The sequence below is a fragment of the Caloenas nicobarica genome, chromosome 7 (genome assembly GCF_036013445.1).
Source record: "Caloenas nicobarica isolate bCalNic1 chromosome 7, bCalNic1.hap1, whole genome shotgun sequence".
NCBI classification, from domain to species: domain Eukaryota; kingdom Metazoa; phylum Chordata; class Aves; order Columbiformes; family Columbidae; genus Caloenas; species Caloenas nicobarica.
Genome location: NC_088251.1, coordinates 35,003,425 through 35,027,593, shown reverse-complemented (window position 1 = coordinate 35,027,593; position 24,169 = coordinate 35,003,425). Strand labels below are relative to the sequence as shown.

The 24,169-nt window shown below is 43.8% G+C and overlaps 2 protein-coding genes across 5 annotated transcripts; both read right to left on the bottom strand.

Annotated features, from left to right (window-relative positions):
• Positions 1 to 25: 25 nt before the first annotated feature.
• Positions 26 to 12,884, bottom strand: VPS26A (VPS26 retromer complex component A). Of its 4 annotated transcripts, XM_065638761.1 has the most exons (10): positions 12,814 to 12,884; positions 9,956 to 10,105; positions 8,128 to 8,203; positions 5,527 to 5,683; positions 4,899 to 5,063; positions 4,320 to 4,426; positions 3,221 to 3,289; positions 2,552 to 2,694; positions 1,608 to 1,732; positions 26 to 1,510 (listed from the first exon to the last, which is right to left on the bottom strand). In XM_065638761.1, the coding sequence occupies exons 1-9, from the start codon at positions 12,877 to 12,879 to the stop codon at positions 1,619 to 1,621; spliced, it is 1,047 nt and encodes a 348-aa protein (XP_065494833.1). In that variant the 5' UTR covers positions 12,880 to 12,884; the 3' UTR covers positions 26 to 1,510; positions 1,608 to 1,618. The 4 variants fall into 4 exon arrangements, with proteins under 4 accessions (XP_065494833.1, XP_065494832.1, XP_065494834.1 ...); XM_065638760.1 differs by having other exon boundaries at positions 26 to 1,732; XM_065638762.1 differs by lacking the exon at positions 12,814 to 12,884 and adding an exon at positions 11,020 to 11,206 and having other exon boundaries at positions 26 to 1,732; positions 10,009 to 10,105.
• A 488-nt stretch (positions 12,885 to 13,372) lies between these two features.
• SRGN (serglycin) lies at positions 13,373 to 15,966 on the bottom strand. Its single transcript, XM_065639414.1, has 3 exons — positions 15,850 to 15,966; positions 13,887 to 14,034; positions 13,373 to 13,716 (listed from the first exon to the last, which is right to left on the bottom strand). Exons 1-3 carry the CDS (start codon positions 15,938 to 15,940, stop codon positions 13,503 to 13,505), a joined length of 453 nt encoding a protein of 150 aa, XP_065495486.1. The 5' UTR covers positions 15,941 to 15,966; the 3' UTR covers positions 13,373 to 13,502.
• Between the last annotated feature and the right edge of the window lie 8,203 nt (positions 15,967 to 24,169).

Genomic DNA, 24,169 nt, shown 5'->3' with positions numbered 1-24,169 from the left:
CAAGCAACAAAGACGACCCGGAGGGTAGTGAGAATAGTTGTTTTAATAATTCAAGTAGCAGCTCAGTATGTTTCCCGTTTATTATACATGGTTGCACAATCTGAGGCTGGTTAAATACAATCAAGTTTTCAAAATCTCTTGGAATCATTTCCAGATTACAACATGCAAGTGACCATGAAAATATTTGGCTTTTTACTTTAAGTTTCTGAACAGGCACTTACATGAAGGAGTTAACTTTGCTCTCAAAGACATCCGCATTAGAAGTATCCTAGCGTTAAGTACACAGAGTCTGTGTCTGCTTTATCAAAGTGCCACAGTAATAAAACAGTTCTTACAGAAATGTAATTCGATTATTTACTTACTCATAAAGTAAGGTTACCGATGACACTTGCACCGGAGCTGAGAAGTCTTGGTTTAAAGGCCAAGTGAACTACAAGCACAGCCGGCTTCGCATTCTGCCCGAGCCACGTGTCTGGCCACAGACGACACGCTCAGCTGTGAACGGTGAAGGCCGACTCCTGTAAGCTGTTTCTTCAGACACTAAATGCATATGAGATGATTAACACAAACGATCTGCTCTGCCAGACAAGCTCCTAACAGTTTTAAGGCTTGCCCAGCTTCAAAATACCTTTCCAGAAGACCACAAAAAGCTTGTTTGCCCTCCTAAAAGGCCCAGATGGACTAGGAAGAGGATGTCCTTGAGGACGTTTTGCCTCTCCTGTCAGGACAGTGAGGGGACAGACTGTGAAGACAGTGGAAACGTGAAGCCAGGAGGAACCACATTGATTATTTTGCAAATACATGAAACAATGTTACCAGCATTTATTTCATCAATAAGAGATAATTACTTTCAAATACTTTACCCGCTGAAGGCAAAACTGTGACAACATCTCTACAGTCACTAGTTCCTGGGCAACGAGCCCCCAGATGTCACGAGTGACTCATGTGAAAGGCTTAGAGGAATAAAGCAGAGAAAGAACCGGGGCAGGGAGGGCAAAGATGCTTCCTAACATTCTTTGCTACTGACAGATTCAAAGCTTCTTAGAAACCTTGGTAAGGTGTCTGAAGGCTCCACAGTTATCATAGTCATAGTGCATATACATGCAGTTTCAGTTAAACCCAGTCTAACAATCAAATCTTAGGACAAATTCACCGTAAACCTCGATTTTTAGTGTGATTTAGTCAATTGTGTCTTACTGTAGTTTCAAAGCAAAACAAATAAGCAACATTGGAAAGAAACATGCAATAAACAACATGAGAGAAGGGAAATGCTTTAGTCTACACCAGATAGGTGATCAGCAAAAATCAAATATACCAGCCTACCATGCATGGAAATAACTAGATATAAGCTTATGCATATTCAAGTGCATATAACATTATCAAATAAATGTGCAGTATAAAATAGTAGCTTAAGAAAGTTCCAGTGTTTGAGAAAGCACTTTATTTTAAATGTATATACATACTTGAATGTTTAACTGAAGAACGCTTTAGTAGTATGGTAAATGCAGCACTGCAAGATGAAGGAAGACAGTTGTAATGAGAATTTTGGCCTTTTCTCACAGGCTGCTGCCGCCTTTAACCTGCTGAAGCATCGCAAAGTTCTTCACCTTATACCAGTTCACATTTCAGGTTGCTCAGCAGATGCTTGTGATTCTGGAGATTCAAATCGCTGGTGAAAGTTTGTTCGTTGTTTCCTCAGCTTCTCAGGAGCTTTTCTCCATAAAATTATTTCCTATTTGAGGAAGCAAACATTTTTGAAACAACCATTTACAATTAAACCAGTAGTACCAAGCACCATTATCATAAGTTCCTAATAGGCAAAGACACTTGAAAAAACATCCCATTACTTTCCATATGTACTGCACTGTTCTTTAAGTAACAGAAAGACTCAAGTAATTAGGTTTACATATTTAGTTACTACCTGAACGCTTACCTCTATCAATCCTGAGCAGTCACCTCTTCCTTAACAATCCTACTCCCCACTTCAATGGTATTCAAGGGTCCAAGAAATTTTTCTTCCTCCTTTTCTCAAAATCCAAAGCCCATGTATGGTCCACCTTACTTTTGTTTTCCATATTTAATTATATTACCTTGTCCATTCTTTAGAATTAAAATTCTGATCTAATCCACATAGCTTCATTCCAGTGACCCTCTTTTCCTTTCCTCAGCACATCCTCAACTTTTGTTACGTTTTCAGTCAAATGTCTCAGCACTTATTACAATTTTGCAATTTTGAAGCTGGGCTGGGAGAAGAATCTATTTGCAGTAGTTTAATCAAGCAAGCAAACAAATGCACCTGTATCTCATTCTAGCCACAGTGTTCTGTTTGGATATTCACAATGCAAGGCTGCTCTGTGGCAATGAGCATCCCATCCTTGCTAAAGTAGTATTCGTCATCCCCTTGGCTCCTTTTTGCAAGATAGCATTTTCAATACACTCAGCAGCAGAAATGCTTAAACCGTACATGAAGCACAGGTGGCTTCTCACATGTTGGATATTCAAAGCAGCATGTACAACAGCCCAGGTAGTTCTACAACAAGACTAACCATACCTGTTGTTTGAAGTATCGTCTGTCTTCTTCATCCACAAGCACTAAATTTAAGAAGTACCTCACTGAAAATTTTTTGTTCACATCCCTCATTGTTGGAGTTGGGTCATACCCTGCTAAGAACAGTCTTATCGGAATTGATTCACCTTAAAAAAGAAAGTTTCAATTAGTTCCTTTAAAACTGGATGTCATTAGTTCAGTTTCAGAAGACATGCAAAATAAAGGCAGCTTCCCCAAACACTCACCATGCTACTTCCTTGGTTAAAAAAACAAAAAAAACCACCACCACACACCACAAACACTGAGCACAGAGGCAAGTGTGAAATAAAAAGTGGGAACATTTTCTCAGTAGAAGCATGGTAGCCAGGCAAGACAAAAGGATCAGTATCTTGAACTCTCTAGAGCTGTTCTGCACCACTGAGTCAGGTTTGAACCAAAACAATAAAAGCATCGGTCACAGAATTTCCAACGACGAATAGGATCCCAAATACGCTCTAAGTCAATAAAAATGTCTGCTTTGAATAGGAAAATCCACTATCATGTCAGCAACCTAAAGAGAAGTGTGGTTTCTCCAAGAAAAAATTATACAAGTCATCCCTTCTCCTCCAGGTTTTTTTTAAATACAGTTTTAACTCCAAATTCTTAGCCTTTAAAACAAGTACGGTTATTTACCTTTAACTGGTGCACCATCCATTATTTCATACTTTGCAATGGTTTCAGTCTCCGTTGTGGTACTGGGTCCTGGTGAAACAAGTTTCCACTGTGAGAACACACACTTTAGTTTTAAACATTTACAAAGCTTTACGCAGCAATTTTTACTCAGCAGCATTTAAATTACACACCACCACATTTTTTGCCTTTGTCTTGCAAGTTACACACAGCTAAAGCAAGCAAAACCCTCTCTCTCTTACTCTCTCCTTCCCACACGGACACAAAAGAGGCAGTAGCCAGTGCTTCAAAGGAGCCCTGGGTATGGAGGCTTTAAATAAGGGACAAGCATGCAGGGTAGGACTTGTGAAACAGTTCTGTTTGGTGGGCAGTGCCAGTGACTTGTCTGCTGGGCCACGATCAGACTAGAAACCTGAAGAGTTATCACCTGGCACAAGAGCCACCTTTCTCCAGGGCCCAGAATGAAGAAACCAGGGTACCTAATTTAGCCTCAAAAGCCACCAATAAAGTAAAGCTTTCTGTCTCTCCTCTGTTGCTATGGAGGCTTTCTCATTCTCATTACTAGGACCCCAGCTGCCGGGAAATGAAGTCATGAGCCACAGACTCTTCCTGCCTTCCTAGTTCCAGGATGTACAAGCTGATCTGCAATAATCAAACAGTTTCTGCTTCAAAGTCTCTTGATTTTTCCGTCATACCAGTTTTAGGCTGACCGAAAATGACACATTTCTAGAACATGAGAGATCCATGCTTATCTTTTCCTGGCCCACTTTACCAACCAATCTCTGCAAAGGCACTTTACACCTTTTCCCTTGTTCATTATCTATCAAGACTGATTAAGCTGCTGCATATTTATGCTTACGTTCACGTTTGTGAAGCTAGCTTGACAGTCACAACCCCAGAACAGTGCTACAGACTGACAACACTGACTACTAAATATAATTACCAAAGCACAAAATGCAAATGGTAGTCAAACACCAGTGAGAAAAAAGCACATGGAGCACCAGTTTAGCCAAAGCTGCAACGATTGACTTCACTCTCCAGGTTTGGATAAGGCTCAACCAGCATACAAGTTGTTGTTTCTTTTGGACTTTGTTTCTCTTACCAATTCCAGTAATCTCCTTTTTGATCAGCTGCAACTCCATGTGCTGAATTTTTATTCTCACTAAGAGGAAATAGATTTTTCCAACAATCACATCCTTTAAGTGATACCTTTAAAAGAACAGAATGGGGGTTTTCATTAAAGAATAAACACAACTTTTACATCTTCTTGAATGCAAGTTATACAGGCAGTTACCTTATCTACCTGTTAATTACTTAGAGCTTACTTCTCCTCTGAGCTAAGCATCTCAGCCAGACCAGTGCAATTAGTACCTTTCCATCATCACAGTATGAGTAAGGGAAGTATTGTACTACAGTTACATTGAAAAAGCACAAATCCACAAATCAAGTCTTAAATATTTGCTAGTCACCTTCCTATTAGTACTGAAGGCAGAACAGACAAGTATTCCTCAAAAAAGGCCACTGCGTAATTAATAACTAAACAGACCAACACAATAATAATTGAAAATGTTGCTTTACATTTTAAGTCTCGAGATGCCAGGTTGTTCATCAAATATTACATACTCTACCTTTTTATCCTGAGATATTTACTGGAATGTGTTTTGTTCCAAGTGACACTTACTTTGACTTATTGTATTCAAACTCTATATGAAGACAGTCTTCAATGCCTACTTCCATTTTAATGGAGTTGTTTACATCTGGGTATGTAGCAAGCTGGTGAACAATCAGATCATATTCTTTCACCAAGTCTGACAGCCGTCTCACTATTGTCACTTTTAGAAAATACCTAGGAAGAAAGCCACCAAGTTAGCCATAATTATTCGGAACTGCATAAGTAAAAGCCCTTATGTTCTGAAATAGAGGTATTTTTTGAAAGACAAGAGTACATTCTCTTAAGACTAAGCAGAAAAGAATAAGACACCAAAATACAAGACAAAGCACACATAAGTAGAAATGTGGGAGTATTTTGTTTGGTTGTGTTTTTCTCTTTTTTTTTTTTTTAAAGGAAAGACATGGGCTGTCTTCACTTAACTGAACTGAAAGAATTTAATCTATACAAACAACACTAAGTAATCCCAAATGAAGTAGAAAGGGCTACATTATAACATGATCTCAACAACTTCAGTCAAGGCACGCTAGCTACTGGCTGTTACAAGTCTGACCTGAAATCCAAAAGGAGGAAGGGACAGCATAATGGCTAAATTATGAATTTTCTGCAGGGAAGGAGAGAAGGATTAAGAGTTACAAACCTCAGTCTGACATTGGCACCAATGTAGGATTCGTATGGCTTCTCAACCTGCATGAATTCAAAGTCATAGCGTCTGCTTTGTGTCAGTTCTCCAGGTAAGGCCAGTTCTTTCACTAAGTTTACAAATTCATGGGTATTGCTTTTGTCATTGAAGAGTTCTAAAGTTGAGGAAGTTAAAGGAAAACGTCTCAGTGTCGTTTTTTTTAAAAAAAACTGGTCTCTAATTTGGCAGGAGCAGAAGGGACAGGACAACACAAGCAATTAATTTGACTTGAGTGACAGACATTTAACCAAAAGTTTTAACAAGTTTTCCTAAGTTTAGCAACCTACAGTAAGCAGTAACCTGAGTTGCAGCAACCTACAGTAAGCATTCCTAAAGAGCTAACTGCAACAAACAGAATATGTATTTGAAGCTTCACTAGCACGGCATCTTTTTTAATGACATTTACCTAACTACTTTTCGCCTTGCATTCTGTGTAATTAGCATTGCCCAATTTTGGCTTCCAGCACTCACTGCTGAAGGGACAAAACCTAAGCAATATCAAGACTGGCTCATTTATGAGAAGCCACTGATCCCAAGTAGTCTCTCACAGGTTAGCAACATCTATCAAATGGTTTATTATTACTGCTAGTCTACAATCAAATGGTTTATTATGACTGCTGGTCTAAGTCATTCATTTGAAAAGAAGTTCTTAATACACAAGCATAGACACACCAGTTTCACAGCAACAACTGGTCCCCAGACAAGTATCATTATTATTCATCCCTAGATCTCTGTCATACAATTGTCACCGAGATAAAACTTAGAAAGTTAGAAAAAAATCCAAACACTTTAGTATATAGAATCAAGCTTCTCTACAATCCACAACTGAAAATATCAGCTAAGAACATCATCAGTAGTGGGTTTTACACAGACTGAAGCTTTCCACAAGAGAATAAACCAACTAAACACATGAACTCCACAGTTCATCATTGCCAATTTTATAGAAACTGACATTTTAACTAGTAACTGCTTATTTTCTGATATGACTACCGATTATCGAATGTGTACTTTGTTTGCTATGACAAGTGTTTATATAATGCAAAGTTCATTTACTGTTACATATCCAATACTTTTTGTGCCAGTCACAAAGTTGTAATCTGAAGAGTTAGTTTAAAATACGCCTGTGGAGCTGGAGCTAGTCTCCAAGTAGTGCAGAGACAGATCACATCACGAAGATGCTTTTTGTATTACTATATTAAAATTCAAAAGGATGCAAGAAAAACTTGACAAGTACAAAAAGCAGTAGCTTAAGCCACTTCTGCACAACTCTGAGGACTGCTAAACCATAGCGCAACCATAGCATAGGAAGTCCCAGAAACACACAACATTCAGCAAACACCACATCGATTCTCTCGGTCAGAGAATAAAATTTATGCATCACAGTAGATGAAGAACCGCCTCTGCAGCTATTAGATGACAACAAACTAAATGAAGCTGACAAGCGTGAGCTCTGTTTCTTCCCTGCCTCTAAATGCCTCATTCCCAGTATATTGCTCCTTTATTCTGAAGTTTGCTTTTACAGCCTCCGCTGATCAAAACATCAAAGCATAAAGCTTTGTCAGAACACAGTCATACCTGATACATAACAGTTCAGACACAGGGTACTGGAGCATACTGACTGATCAGAAATAGAAAATTTGTGAAACGGCAATCAAAGTCAATTGTACAAGGCTGAAACTTGAAGGATTACTTCCAAGAGGGACAATAATGCAAACAGCCCTCTAACAGAGAAGGAAGGAATTTTAGCATCAGCCTAAGGGTGCAGAGAGATTACCTCGACTGGTAGGAAGAGGTTAGATGTGATCAAGATTCTTCATAGTTCAAATGTAACTAAATTTGGATACAGTTGTAAGAAAATGACGTTCTTAATGGCAATGCCACATTATCTTACTAAAAAGCACAAAGATCCTCTGAAGTTTCAACACTAACAGTACAAAACCATGTTTTAGAAAAATCAACCAAGGAATTATTTTATAAGTGTTTTCCTATAGGCTGCCACATCATTTCTTTTCTATAGTTCTTCTCTTTCAGTGCCAGAATTAAAGACATGAATTAAGAAGTCTGGCACAGTAGGCACATCCAGTATTTTGGCTTGGAACCTTAAATACAAGGCAGAGGTAGAAAAAAAAAAAATCAAGTGCTTTGATTTGCTTTTTACATCAGAGTCATTCATCATTTATAATCAGAGGGGAGACAGGGTTTAAGTTAAAAATGAATAGTGTGAAATACAGGAAGCAGAAATCATGTGCACCATGGCCACAACTTTAGTTTTCAGAAATTTCTAGTGGTTCTTAGTTAACCTCTTCCATCTGCCTCAGGCTAGTTAATACTCACCGTCCCAGTTCTCCCTCACAAGTACATTTCTTCCCTCCCGATGACTTCCTGACTAGCACACATCAGTACATCACTTGCATTAAAATAAGGAGGATATAATCTTCTGTCACTTGTCATCCACTAACCCAATCAGGTTGCAATGTTTGAGAAAAACTGCCAGCAGTCACAAGCGCCAAGTTCCACAAAACACACATACCTAGCATCCCCTTTATAGTGTAAACTCACCGATCTGTCCTACAAATTCAATTCTAATTCCTTGGTGCTCTAGTCTTTTCCCAGGCTGCTTAAAGGAGATGTCCACCTACCAAGGGAAAAAAAAAAAAACACCACACAACACCACAGTTAAAATTTTTCAACACTCTAATACACAATCTTAGTAAAAAGCAAAACATATTACTACATGCCTACAGAAACTGAGACCTCTCCTCAACAGCACTACCTGAGCTTGAATGCAACCAAATTAAACAAGTGATTATGAAATTAAACCATTACCAAGGCTCCACTAATGCACTTAAAAATGTAATCATCCATGAGACTGAATGTAATAACTAAGCTTGAAACTTTCAAGTCCCAAAATTAAGAATCCAAGCCAGAGCTTAAAGAAAGTTCACATAAGCCAGTAGTGACCCTCTTGCCATCTTTGAAGGCAGAGAGCTTCAAAGCATCTTCTGACAGTCACATTTGGAAGTCCAAGAAAGAATTTCCATGAGATGCATTCCTTTCAAGTCAGGTGAACTTAAGTCCCTGCCTCAGCAGATAGCTAAGTATTGGTGTTAGAAAAGTCAGTGCAAAATAACAGATAATGAAACCTACTATCAAGATCGCCATTTGTGAATTTGATTCTCACAAACAGACCTCGCCTCACAAGAAAAGATTCCATAAGGTTACTTTCTATGGCAACCTGTATATATTAAGCATATATAGTTTTTTCTTACAGGGTAGTGATGACCAGAGAAATTCCTGTACCTTAAAATCCAGTACATCATTGATACCCGAGTAGGAAGTGAATCACTTGAATAATCTATCTCTGTGAAGAAAACAAGGAGGAAAGTAGAGGGAGGTTGTCCAATAAATGTCTGGTCTTTCAGACCTCCTCATCCCATTGTGCTTGTGTTAGCCAAAACTCATCAGGCATCTCCCAGGGGTTCACTGATACAGCAAGAACTGCTCAGGCCAGTGAACATACAAAAGCTGGTTCCCTCAGTTTCCTGAGTTTAAGGCCCATCTTGTGAATTTCACATCCCTGAAAAGACCTTTCTAGAGAACCAAGATTGTAGCATGGAAAGATATCTTAAGAGCAGGAAGATGCCCAGTGACAACAGGTCAGTCAAGATCGAAGTAGGTATTTAGAAGCTGATCTCAGAACCGCATACCTGGATCACATTTTTTTAGAGAAAAAGTGAATCATAACAGAAATACTCCAGAGAGTGAGAATGCCTTCAGTAAAACTAGAATGATGGCAAGGAGTTCCTAGGTGCAATACTGAAAGTAGAAAAATCTTTCTGGCAATAAGTCTTAATTTCCACCACCCCACTCCCCTCCAACAAGGAAAACTCTTGTTGACTCAGCAGCCAGCTGAACTTAATATATTGCTCCTCCGATGCAACTCCAGAAACCACTTCAGGGCATGAAATGCTAGGCTTAGCTTCAGGGTATGGAAAATAGGTTGGCAGCACCAGCCAAAAATTACTGTTACACATGTCAGGTTGTGGATTTCAAGGGTAAGGGGAAGCAGGGGGATCCAGTTTGGAATAGTTTTCCCATCAGAGGCAACAACAGGATTCCACGCAGTTGCACGAAAAGCTTATACATAAATACAGAATGACCAGAAACAAATAAACAGCTACTGTTCAAAACATTCAGTTTTATCAGTTGCCTGCATGACTCTGGTTAAAAAGACCATTTATAGGAAAACACTGTTTCCTCTTTGAATCAGATCACAAGATGAAATTGCAGCTCTTGCTTATATCAGTTTTTCATTTAACTTCGTATATGCATTGGCATGCCAGAATCAGTACAGTAATTAATAGTCACCTAAAAAATATATATATACCTTTCCTGAAACTGATTCTCCATCATAGAAGAGAAAATGCTTTTCTACTTTACCATCTTCTGTTTTGATTTCTGCTGGTTTTCGTGTTTCAGCATCATTAAGAATAACATCAATCTCACAAACAGGACCAAACAGGCCTCCAAGAAAACTCTGGAATAACAAGAATTAGATAAGTTACTACACAGTGGACAGTCCATTTTAAATGTGATATTTACTTACTGCTGCACACTATACATTGGGGAAAAACATTTGTGCTGCCATGAAGTTACAAAGCCATTATGTATTGGAGACTTAAAAAAACAGTGACAAAAGCCAGTTGTTCATCTAGCATTCTAGACCCCATAGTTGTCTCAGTAAATGAAGAGAATGCTAGCAGGTTCACGAGGCAGAGGTTCTTCATATAACTTATGTTAGCTACATAACTCTGCCAGCAGATAGAATGCGTGTTACAAGTTTGCCTGTAATACTGCTCCAGGCACCAATCCATTATATGCATTAAATGTTTGTCCTCACCTTACAACAGCATTCCTGAGGCACCAACTTGTGACCAGAACTAAACACAAGAAATTAGGAGAGACCATCCTTTGACCTTGCACTAACATTTCTTATGAGAAGCCGCAAAACACATTAGCGGCTCTATGGAAAACTCAATGAGATTAGTACTAAAGGCCACATTTTCTCCTAAGAATTAGGCACTAATCTGCTTTGACGTACTAAAGCAGACAACGCTTCACTAATTCAGTGTGATTTGGGGTTTTTTGGGAGAAATTGCACTACGTTCTCAAACAAGAGCATCCGCTTCAACTAGATGAATTTGGTATACATGAAATAGTCATTCTCACTTCACTGATTTAATCTCAAAAACTGAGTATGAACACATTTCAAGACATTCTGGGGACCTGAAGTTTGAAATGAAAGTCTATAAGAAAGTTTGATCTGAATGCTACTGCTTAGCCGTAGGAGCATGAAGTGACTTTTTGCTTACCCTTACACGTCAAGCAAAGACATGGTGCAAGCCTGAGCTATAAAGCAGCGATTCACACCAGACTAAACTGACTTTGTACCTGTTCAGATAGCAAGCCGCCCTAGTTCAATCCACAAAGATGTATATAACCGTAAGCAAAACCTAGTTGGATCGAGTTTGCATTCTCAGAGGGAAGCAGAAGACCGATCTCTCTTCCAAGTCTCTGCCAAGCATATATTCACATTAACTGCTGAAACTTTTTTTTTTTTTTAAATGACTACACAGTAGATAGAACCATTCTTGATTTTTTGCTCCTGGGGAAGAGGGACAGAGAAAGAAACGTGTTTCAACAATTACAAATCTTTAGACTATTCCAAACTGTTACACAAGTTACTTTTGTGCATGCCCATATTTTTCCCTTAGAAACCGTACTCTTTTTTTTCCAGATTAGCCTTATACTTCCCCCTCCCAACTAAGCAAGGAAGCACTTTGCCTTCAAGTAAACATTATACAAGGTGTTCACACAGTACCTTTCAAATTATGAAGCTGTACCATCATTTAAAACAGTCAGACCTAACACTGGTAATACATCACTTCTCAAGATACTGTGAATATTTCAGCTGTACCCCTTAGAAATTAGCCGTGATCTCATCCAAAGAGGACAAGAACATATGGAATAAAGGAATCAACAGCTGGTATCTCCTCCAGCTGCTATCGAAGATACTGCTGCAAGGAAACTATGCAAAACAAGAAGTATTTCAAGAAGCCATCGTATGGCTTATTATGTTACAGCTTAAGAAAATCAAGACAGAGAACTAAGGTTGTCAGAAGCTAGCTGAACGCTTGGCTACGTTTTTTGGTTTCATGCAAAAGACAGACGCTGAAAATTTTGCTACATCAGGACCAAAACCTCTCTGCATTCAGTCCTTACATGTTATAGCAGTACTAAAGGACTTGCAGGACTCCCAGCAGCTGATACATGGTGCAGAAATCCCAGTCTCAGCTTCACATGGAGCCCTGAAAAGCTTTTGCGTGTCTCACAGCCACAGAGACACATGTTAAGGAACGCTTCAGAAACCCAAGTGCATTGATCTAGCCGATTCTTTAAAAGACATGGTTTTTTAGATCTAGACATCACAGCACACCAAGTACTTTGCCCAAGCCAACCCTGCTCAGCACAAAGCAGCCGCTATTTCACCAGCCCCAAGGGTTCACCACCAACTGCTGTCATTTTAGGCGCTCCCTTACAGGACTGCTGAAGGATTTACTAATGTTTCCAGGACTATCACATGCACTTTCCCCAAAGCCTCTCCAACAGCAGCCGTGTCGGAAAAAATGGAAGCCGAGTTTCACGACTGAACCCTGTATTGGCGGGGGCGCGTCCGCACGGGGGAGGAGCAGCGGAACGTCCCAAGTCTTAACCCGTAAGCCACATTAGATACCCCAAACCTTTGTTTTTTCGCCACCTCGGCCCCTGCAGTTTTGGCAGCTCTCCCCCCCAGCCCGCCCCGCCCAGCAGCGGCTCCGGCGGGGCCGCCGCCTCCCTCCGCGGGGCAACCCCGCCCGCCGCGGCCGCCGCCAGGCCCGGGCGGCGGGGGGGGGGAGGTGGGCAGCGCGGCCGCGTGACGCAGGCCGGGGAGGGGGTCGGCCAGGCCGGCGCGGGGCACCGGGCGCTCCGCGGCCGGGCCGGGAGCGCGGGGAGGGACAACCGGCGGCGGCGGAGGAGGGCAAACCGCGCCCGGCGGGGCGGCTCTCCTCACGCACCGCCCGGAGCCACAGGTGGGAAGGGACGGCGGGAGGGGAAAGAGCCCCCGCCCGGGCGGGCCGCTCGCGCGCAGCGGCGGTTGGCGGGTAACGGCCCGCGGGAGCGGCCGCCCCGCGCAAACACACTCACCATGGTGCGAGCCCCGCCGACTCCCGCGCCGCCAGCACCAGCCGCCCCGGCCCGCGCCCCTGTCATGTGACCTTACAGCCCGCCACGCCACGCCCCCCTCCCGCCGCACGTGACCGCTCCCCGCCGCCCGCCTGCTCCATCCCCGCCGAGGGCCGGGCGGGGTCGGGGCTGGGGCGGCGCATGCGCGCTGCGGCGGGAGGGCGCCGCCTAGCGGCCGGGAGCGGCAGCGCTGCGGCGGGGGCAGCCTGTGACAGGAAGTAACGGTCGTCGCCGAACGTGTGGCGAGACTCTGCGCTTTTTCGGGGACGCAGGAGCGAGGAGGCGCGAGGGAGCGTCTACGAACGGTCTTTACGTCATTAGCTGAGGTTTTTTAATGCGCGGGCGCGTCCCGCCGCACAAAGGTTTTTAATTTATTACCCCTGGAGCACGATAATGTCCACACAGATCAGGCAGGGCCCCCAGAACCTGTTTTCCCCTGACTGGGATCGCTGCCCCACTCACAGAAAGCAAAGGGCAAGTTCAGACCACATTAAGATTTTTAGTGAAATGGAGATCTTAAGGCAAAGTTTTTATTGATTTGGAGTTGATTTAAAACCGCTTTGTGGCCACCACGTTGGGTCAGGCACCGGAGAGGAGATGCGGGAGGCGAGGGAGCAGCTGCTGTCACGAAGAGGCCGATGTCTCCAGCTCTACAGCAGCAAATCCTCCTCCGTGAGCTTTTGCTTCAGCTCGCTGCCTCGCAGGCCCGCTAGGAAGACGGGCAGCTTTGCCTCGGAGAAGCTGTTGCCATCGCCAAGCCCTGACCCAGACGCTGGCTCCGTTTCCACTGCAACATCAGACCCGGAGCCAGACTCCTCGTCTGAGAGTGGGAATATGTCGCCCAGCTCCTGGTATCTCTTCATCCTGAAATGCAGAGCGGCAGCTAGTTTATTCCCAATTTACTATTTTATTGTCTCATAAGGGAACACACCAAAGCTTCATGTTCCCTTGGGTGAGACACAACTGTTGAGACGGGAATACTGGACATTTTTGGGTGCTTACATGAATGACAGTTGTGCGGCACATGAACTTACAGGGACGGGTCTGCCATGGGAGGAAGGATCCTGTTGGCTCCACCATTGTGCATGTAAAACCAGGGCCCTGTCTCTTCGATGCAGTTAGCTGACCAGGAGTCGGGTCGGCACCTCACTCTCTTGTACCTTGCCTTCTGCATCGGAGCACCTGATCAAATCAGCCATGTATTATTTACTGGAAACAGGACATTGTTCACCAGGACCTATTAACTTTATGAGTACCCAGTAAAGCTTAAAGGAGTGGAAGACAGTAATTTGTGTGACCCTGATTGCTCAACTGCCAAAAAGTAAGTTAACCCTGAAAATATTTTTAAAATAGCTACTGATATCCCTAAGTAACATCTCTGCTATCAGGGGTGTCAGGTGCATTTCACACACGGCACTGGGAAGTCCACGGGAATTAGAAACAAAAACCCAGAGGGAAACCACCACCTCACACCAATGTCGCAGCAGAGCTCATCCCCGGCTCGCGGCACAGCACGTCTCTGGGGATCCCATGGGCTCGGCTACCTGCAGCTCTCCCCAAAGCTGGCACAGGTATCTCAGACTCCCCTGGGGAAATGCCACTCCAGCAGAGAGCTGGCTCCTGCACCCTCCTTTTCTCTGCTGGCTCCAGTGGGGGTCAGGGCTGACCCCGCTTTGGCATTGCCCATCTCAGGTTAGCCCCTCTAGCTTGACGAGATGAGTTTTGGTGGGGAGGTTGAAAACTCAAGGCATGCCTAGAGCCACCTGCTGCAAGAGTGGATTTGGGGATTACGTAGGTTCTCGGAGTGCATCACGAGAGGAGAGACTGTTCAGGCATCTCATAGACACGTCTCAGAGTTACGTAAACCCACAGTTTCCGTTCTGGAGCCCTTCAGATGCCTGATGGGGGTTGTTGCTGAAAAGTCTTCAAAAAACACCAAAAGGAGAAAATAACGATTGCAAAGTAACGATAAAAATAGTGATGTTTCATCCTTCCTTTTGGTCTCGTGTAATTAATTTGTTCTGAAGCCTCCTGGCACATTCTCCCCCTGTTGGCACTTCATCTATTTTTTCTTGGTTTCTTGGGAATATCTTTGTGTAATTACACTTCTCTATTGCCCTATATATTTCCATAATGCACTAGGTGGCTTTCAGCTACCTCCTACACTCTTCTGTAAGAGAAAAAAGATCTCACATGTATCATTTCCTACTTCTTCTACAGCATATTCCTTTTTCATACTTATTTTCTTTTTAGCATATTATTAAGAAGTTTTTAATAATAATAATAATAATGGCAACAAAATAAACAACTTCAGTTGAATAATTTACAAATAAACAGTGTATAAAAAGCAGGCCATAATCCCTCAAAGATCAGCCTCCAAGTGGTAGATACATAACGAAAGCCTGTCGCTGTCATAGCCTTGGTTTGGGGACAAATTATACTCTACATGCTTGAATAACACTTCTCTCTCACGAGAAACAAATCCTCAGGGTACATGTCATCATGAATCAACATTTCCTTTTAGTTCTTTTAGTGCTACATGTTGCAATATTGTACCAAATAAACCGTTTAATTTCCTCATACTTAGAACTAGTTTCCTTTCCTGGCTCCCCAAAAAAGTAGACTATAGTAGTTATGACATGGGAACTGTTACATACTCTGTAACAATATAACTGAATAACAGTATGTAACCGGTCCACTATGAAAGGAACAGTTCAAGAATATATATTGAAATATATCTATTGAAAATCTACCCACATACAGCAACTTATTTTATGAAGTCTTTTTCTCATAGTAGCTGGGAAAGGGACACAGGAATGCTCCACTAGCAAAAAGCACTTTTTCTTACCATTCCCCCTCCAGAAAATGAAATGTTAGCAAAACAGATCTTGTTACCCTTAGAAGAAGGTCAGTTTGAAAAATTCGGAGGCTGCCTACTTGTCCTACACTGCATACCCCAGAAAGAGGATTACTGAGAGAACAACCGCCCCGTTTTACCTTGTGCTGTGTATCCCACAAAGAGGATTAAACAAATAGCCAGGAAAATCCTCCCATTACATCTGATAAGGAGCTGCATTTTGGCCGGCATCCCCCAGCTCGCCACCAGCTTTCACCACGGCTTCACACTTCAGAAATACGACAGGACGAGGAGATCGACTTTTAGAAAAGGTTTCCAAAACCTCAAACCCAACCCATAACCTGCGTCACCACTTCCTGATTGATGGGAGTGAGACATCTACAGAAAAGCCCAGCGCTCTGCCCTCCCAGCCTTCATCACTCCAAAAAAAATAATCCCTGCTGCCTTCATCTCCAGTTTTGCTGGAGAAGAAAAGCAAACCCGGGACCATCAGCTTGACTGAAAGTGTGTGCTGCGGGCAGCTTGTGGTCCAGGCCTCCATCCTACCCAGTACCTGCCTGATGCTCAGAGCGCTCCAGGGCATTTGCTGTTTACTCCAGAGAGAAAAAGCAACACTTCATGTCCCCCAGCTTTCAGCCAACTGGGTTTTGGCATTGGCACTGGCAGCAATTTTCCCTGCCTCAAGCCTGTGTCAGTCTGTCAGGAGGGTTGGAAGCCACCTATTTGAAGTCAGTGCAAGTTTCACTGACTGGGAAATAATATTTTTCCACAAAAGTAAATTATCTGAGGAATCTCATGCTTTTTTTTTTTTTTTTTAAGCAGGATCTTAGATATTCACAGTAGAAGGAAAAAAAAAAAATAGAGTAGATCATGGTAGAAACGAGTCCTCTCCTTTCTGAAAGGGCGCAGCAGATTTGCTTGGCCTGGACAGCTGATCTGGCGCAGCCAGCTCATCACTGCACAGTGCAGGCAGCCCGGGGAGCGTGGCAAAGGGTTTGGACAGCATGTGGCTCTGCAAGGACCCCAGCTGAGAAAGCCATGAAAGCCCTTATATAGATCTACAGAAGCTACCTTTCAACTAGCTCATACCTTTTTCTTGGGATTAAACCAGGCTTGAGTTCACTTAAGAATAAATTACATGCAAGAAGATTATTTAAGAGATGGGGGTTTTTCTTAGTCATACTATTAGCTGGTGCACCAGCATGTGGGCCTAACTTGCTGCCACCACCTTCAGTGATGCTGCAGCTGATAGTGTAAGTGGTCTCTGGTAAATCTATTTTTACATGGTGGAAAGTCCACGGAAGCCCCCGGTGGCGATCTGGGCTAAGCAGTGGCTTTCCCCAGGGCACGGTGCTCCACCAAAACCCCACAAGTGGCAGGGGAGACCCCTCCAGCAGCTGCCCTCTCTGGGCTGAGATTTACTGCTGGGCCAAGGGGTCAAACCACGCATTCGGCATTGATGCAGTTTATTATAGACCAGCACACGTGGTTTGTTTTTTTTTCCGGCATGGGAAAAACAGGAGTCTCAAAAAAGGCAGGCACTGAAGGACTCACATGCAGTGGTTATTCCCACTAGTCTCTTTTCTACTTTGTATTTTTAGCATCAACTCTTTTTTCTTTTTTTTTTTATGGTGGTGCTCAGCATCAATAGGAAGTCAGACGAATGCATGTGGGGAGGCGATCAGCCTCCGCCTGCTGACGGTTGCAGAAGCCGTTCCTGCAATAACACCTCTAATTTTCCGCTGGTCACGGGCACACGCCGACCCCTTCCGCACCCCTCCAGCATGTGCAAACAACCCCCCATGTGAGAAAGCGTCCCTCCGACAGCTAGTTCTGCCCTTCCCACCAGCCTGGGGCTTTTTCTACCCCAGCACTGAAGCCCCATGGGATGCAGCTGGAGCGGTGCCCACAGCTGTGGGGGCCAGGGATCCTGCAGGAGCTGCAAAACCGCTGTATCTGAAGGGGGATCTTGCAGAGCCAAATTATCTGTCTGGTACCATCAGCCAATGGGGGAACTTGTAGTGCTGGCAGTTTTGTCACACGGTTTTCTTATTTTCTTCTGTGTCAGTGGGGCGCCTCAGGAAATGAGATTTTACAACTGGTAACCATGGGAAGACCGAAGCAAATTTTCCACTCTCCCATCTCACATACACTTGCCTAATGGGGGCCAGAAGCCCACAGAAGTGTCAGCCTGCGCCCATCTCCTCCTGTCCTCCTGCACTCCACCAGTGCCCGCACCCCACCGTGCTTTGCAAGCAAACAGCTTTCCACCTTCCTAGGAATGTGGAAGTGATACCAGAGACGTAGATCTGAAGCCATCTGGGATGTGCAAGTCTTAAGAGGAAAGCGTGCCCTTTTGTGGAGAGTCATGGGGTGCCTGAGGAATGCTGTGCAATTAGTTACCTCTCTGTAAGCCACTCAGTGCATAAAATGCAAATAATCAGAAATAATCAGCATGCATTAAAAAAATCTCATCTTGAGCTAGAGGCCACAAGTTGCAGAAAGTTAATACACTTAAAAAAAAAAAAAACAAAAAACCAAAAAAACAACCAAACCAAAATCAAACAGAAAACAGCATACAAGCTATACTATATTGGAACACTAACCTTGATACACGCCATTGTGTGACTTCCAGAGTTTAAGAGGGGTTTTTTAAGTAAAACATTTTAAATCACAGAGAGGACAGTCACGGTACCTAGGTCAGCTACCTCAAGATTTACCTTCCAGAAACTGCAAGGAAGGTTCATAGGATGATATTCCTCTTGCATAGATCCTGTGTGTATAGATTGGAAGATTAAATGCCCCAACAGAATAAACCGATAAAAAGAAGAAAATAAACGAGGAGCAGTTATTTGAGAACGCGGCTTGATCCTGGAGCGTTTTTTACAACTACTGCACTGAAGCGCTGCCATTATTTTCAAATCACATGCAAAGCAGATTAAGAGCTTTGCATTTTTCTAAGGCATTAATTTGGGGAGCGGGGGGCAAGCAGAGGGAGGGGGCTGCTTCAGCACTGCGCACCCAGCCCCTCGGCTGGACACCCAGGACTCTTCAGTATGTGCCTGAGAAATTGGGGAGTAGCCCCTAAGCTGTAATAAACACTTCAAAATCTAAAGTGATGAACTGCTCCTTAGTCATAACTCTCCAAGCTGTTTTATCTCCCAATGGGCTTCAAGAGTAATGAGTAATTTAGTAACATCACTAGATCACCCCTGCACTGCCCCTCCCCAGTGGAGCAGCAAAGCCAGCAGCCAGCTGGAGCAGCCGGGGGTCCCGAAGCGCTGGGCCCTGCCTGCAATTCTCAGCTCCTTATTTGCTCTGCTGGGAAAGTGGAAATATGTATTTCGTACAGGTCGCTGCTCTGGAGAGCAGCCAGTACAGAAAAGGCTAAATCTGTTAGGAGCAGAGCTGGGAAAGGGGGTCAAGGGAGAATGATGGCAACAGTTGAGAAAAAAACAGAGGTCAGATGGTGAGCGAAGGGGAGAGTGGCTGAACGGCAGCTGGATTGAACACAAGTAGCTTTTTTTTTTTCCTATCTTGTCCTTTGGGAAGGCAGAACAGGTTTATTCCCCAGCACTCACTACCAAGGTAGAACAAGATCCATTGGACCTGGGCATCCAACAGGCTCTCAAGCATGTTGATCCATCTCAGACACAACCCACAAGCTCCCCTGTTAAACACCCCAAAATCACCCCCGTCAGCAGCGAGCTCCCCCCAGGCAGGCAGCCCAGCTAGGTTTAAGGATGCTTTCTGCCGTGAGCTCATGGCCAACCAAGCAACTTTTGGGGACTGAAAGCAAAAATATATCCTGCCTCAAAATAGCAAAGAGCAGCCAACCCAGGGAGGGAGGTTTGGGTCGATCTGGGGGGATTTCTAAATCCAGCCCGGAGCAAAGATTAATTCATAACCGAGATCACACCTGAGCTCAGCGCCTGGCCACTGCGTCTGCCCAGAGACCTGAAGCATCATGGCACACGCAGCAGGGCAGTACATGGCGTCCCTCGACCTCTCGTGCCACCGCCTCTTGCCTCCAAGGCCAGTGTCAGGACCTGGTTCATGAAGATAAGATTCAGATCTTGCAAGAAATCATTAACACTTGTGTGCATCGCACAGAATCAGAGATCCACTGCCATCTACTTTGCACAGAAGAGCAACTACTTGTTTTTCCCATGATGAAGGTTAACAAGCACATGGGGAGAGATCTTTGCTGGAAGGCCACAGCTGTGTCGAGATCAAACACCAGCACTGACTGACGGGAAGCTGCCAATGGCCTTTCCCCATCAGCAATCTTGCTTCTGCCAAGTGTTAACCAAGCAACAGAGCTGTCCTTCAGGGAGCAAAAAGCAGCTTTCCTTTGTGCTGGGAGCTGCAATGCTTTCTGCTTCCATGCATTGAAGCCTGGTGCAGCAGGTTTTAGCTGGCAAATTCAGGACTATAGTTTAAAAGCAACAACTCATTAAGACACGACACAGCAGCTGAGCTCTGGTTTCTAATTAGGGAGGCAGTTTCTGCAGCCATCCTCCCTGCTTTAAAAACCTCATACCAGAGTAGCCCTGTGGTGGAAGCACCCAGCTCTTGCTGGGAGCAGGGCCTACACAGCAGAATGAGGCAAAATGGAGTCCTCTTCACACACGTGCTTGTTGGGAAAACACCCCTAAAACCACTAAGAATTAACTAGGGAGAGAGAAACCACGGGATGAAGATGTTTTAAAGCAAAGCCTGGTGCCCTGTTCCTGCGCTGCTTGTCCAGGAGTGTCTTTTCATTGCAAGCCAGTTGGCATTGCTGCACACATAGCTGGTTTGATTTACCCAAGTATTAGACGCAGCTATTTTTCCATGAGATGGTTTCTCCAGCACAGGATGAATGAGCTGCTCAGCAGCTTTCAGATGCGTTTTATCCACCCTAGATACACCCCGAGCAGGTCCCTTTGTCTCCACTCCCTGCGCAAGTGCAAACCTATTCCTACACACAAGCACCACAAGTGCCATGTAAAACTTCATGCCACATGCAGGGAGAAAGGCCATCAATAAATTTGGGAAGATGAAAAGGAGTGGGAAGCACAGATGCTCCCATGGAGATCTCCCTGTGAACCAGATCTGCTTCTCCCATCCCATGTGTGAAGTCATAGGTTTGCAATCTTCACTGAGCTGTTGGGGAAAGAGGTGGCCATTTTTTAGCTAGTTTTAAGCGTGTTTGCTTTAGTAGAAATATGCTTTTGTTTTGAAATGTGACACTCAGAAGAGAAAAATAAGGAAAGGCACGAGAAGTGGGCCTGCCAGGCCCCCCCCGCAGCCCACCAAGCCACTTTTGAAGGATCTGTTCCACACTCTCGGGGTGGACGCTGCTGCGGCATGAAGCAGCACACTCCAAACTACCCTTCCTTGGGTTCAGAAACAGCCTGCGGCGCTGACAAAGCTGCTCTGCCACTGGGAGTGCAGGAGATTTCATGATGAGAGCATCTCTTTAGAAAACACAATTTGCATTAATTAGGAAAATAAGTATTTTTTGCCTTTTCCTACTTCAAAATGCTGGGCTCTGTAATCACTCTGATTTTTCATCTCTTTTAGAGCAGAAGAGGCCTCAGATGGGTCAGTCAGCAGGGAAAGCCAAAGCCTGGGGCAGGATTCATCTCATCTAATGTTTCCAGCAAAGAGTGCAGGGAGGTAAGACTCAAAAGGCCTTTGTATTCACAATACTTTCTGCCTTTACAGTGGGCTACTGTGAAACTTCTCTGGTGGTTGCTGAACCCACTGGCCACCTGGAGATGGGCTCCAGGAGAGGAGGAGGAATTTCATGGCCAACACTGAGTAGTTTGAGACCCTACCTGAGAACTGCTTGCCCTTGCTCCCCTCTAAGACAGTTAGTGTACAGGAAATCATCTTGTTAATTCTTTTTTTTGTCCCATGCATTTCACCCGCCGATCTCAGAGTAGCTGACGCCAGCAGTTGTTCTCCTCTTACGGCATTCAGTGACTAACACCAATTCACTCCATCACATGTCCATCGCAATCTTTCATTCAATCACTCATCCAGTTCCTCATTGTTTCACCAGAAAATGACATTAAAAACCCCGAACAGTGAAATCCTTTTATCCTTGCTTGATGTCAACTAGTATGTCTCTTTTACAGTGAAGACAAGCGTGCAAATAGACTTTAAGTATTTTGTGTGTAGCAGATACCAAAACCTCAAGCATTAAACATTTAAAACATTGCTAAAAACACTAGGATTGTTAAAGGTTTTGGTGTTAAGACACCACATTACCAGTCTCTTCTCCCTAAATAAACACTCAATACCACAGACACTTTCCTTTCTGAAGGGAAGTAACGTGTTTGCAAAACACATTTTGTTTAGTATCCCCTCTGCCTGAGGGTCACTCTGGCACATCATCCAGATCTTCAGCTGTAAAGATACAATCATACAATGGTTTTGGAAAAAAGGCAGCCAGGCAAACAGTCCTCATCAGGAAACCGCTGACTGTTTGTACGCCCACCCATGACAAGGAAGAGCTAGAAACCACCAGCCACACAGCAAAAGTAAAAACTACTAGCAGGCACTTTGGAAAGAGTTCCAGGGAAGTACACAAAAGCAGTTTCAAACCAAATTTAAAACCTGCATTAGTCATTTGCAGCAAATTCTAAAGTAGCCAAAGATGTTGCAATTGAAGAGGAAAGAAAGTTGACAAATGCTTCTCACCACAAATTTACACACTTGATTTTAACATAACAGTCTTCAGTTCTGTAACTTCAAGACTACAGAAGGGTTGGCCTTGTGAGCTGCCAGTCTAGCCCCGTCCTCCTTCATGGGACTATTTCTGGGCATTTTGTAATAAAAAGTTCCACAGAAAACATCTAGGTAACACTGGCTGTCTCTGTCTTTTAAAAGAAACACATGAGTAAAAGCTCATCTTCATCCTCTCAGTGCTGAGTGAAAGTAAAACACCAAACAAAACTGAAATGTGCAAAGCCATGCGTTAACAAGGTCAGTCTCATTTCTCATTGTCTGATGTTGAGCTTAATCAGGCTTCTGCACTATTTCCGGACGTGGAAGTGCAGCAGCAATCACGCCCGGTGTAAGCACTGCACTGATACACTTGAGGCATCTCCATCTTGCAGATGGAGAAGGAAACCATCCTCCTCACCAGAACTGCATGAGCCTGTGCCAGGGCAGGACCAAAACTCCCAAGAGAGGAGCTTTTGGATGGGTGAACACAGTGAACCAGCCCCAGGACCTTTTGCTTTTGCCACACTGAGGCAGCAACCGCCACTGGCTGCTGCCCTTGCAACACCGGGGACCTGCTTTCCTGCTGCGAAGGGGAAGTCAGGGCTCACTTCTGCCCACTTCCCTCCACTTCCCCAGGTATTTCAGCTGGCAAAAGCTGAGAATGGCAAGAGACATGGTTGTCACCTCCTGCTGCTCTCCTCCAGTCCAGTCCCCTCAAAAGAAAAAAAGAGCTTCCTTTGATGGGCTTGTAGGGAGACAGAGAACAAGACACTGGTTTCTGTCTCTCCTGAAATATTTAAGCACAGCACAATCTTCCCCATCAACCCATTTTGTAACACGTACCATGTCTCTAGCTGGCATGAGAATTAAGACCATTTCCATTAAAATGATACCGTGTTTTTCATCAAACAAAATTACTTCTTGTGAGTATTATGTGCTATTTGAAGAACTACACTGAGGTTATAGCCTCCTTGTTCAGATCTCATGCTCAATACAAATTCTGCACAAACATGGACTTCTTGTAAACCTTGCTGCTTTATGCTGGCTAAGGAGAAAAAAAAAACTAGTAAAACAACAGGAGGTTTCAGTTGCAAGATTTTTTTGCCACACAAAAAGGAACAGAAATGCAGGTTAAATGGAGTTCACAGGAACCTAATCTTTAATTAATCTTTGAAATAAATGCCTGACCTCACACATACTTTACAGTTAAAACTCAACATTCCTGAAGGGAGCTTTGCTGCCTAATCCAACAAGCTCCCCACCCCCCCTTTTTTTTAACTAAATACACAATCTTACTGAAGTTCATTCTCTCAAATCATTGAACAAACAGCAATTATTTAAAAGGTTTCCTTAGAAAGACACACCTTAGAAGAACCACAACGTAGCGTGTTGTGCTGAGCATCTAGCACAATATAGTCTCCACTAATAAAACATACTTAGCTGGTGGTAGCCTTGAACATTTACTGTAAGAGATGAAGACTCAGCATTAATTGTTTCTGTAACTCCATATGCATTTCTATGAAATGTATGTACATTATACTGAACAGTTTTTAGGAAGAGTTACAAAGCTGAAGCGTTCTGGCATATCTTCAGAGGAGAGAGGTCTCCAAACCACAGCCCCAACCACACAGCTGTGTCAAAAGAGCTCCAATTCCTCTTATTTCCTGGACTTCTTAAGCATGGACTCATTCCTACCTGTCTGCTGAGCTCTCCCTAGGATTTGGGTGAATTCAGGGTGGT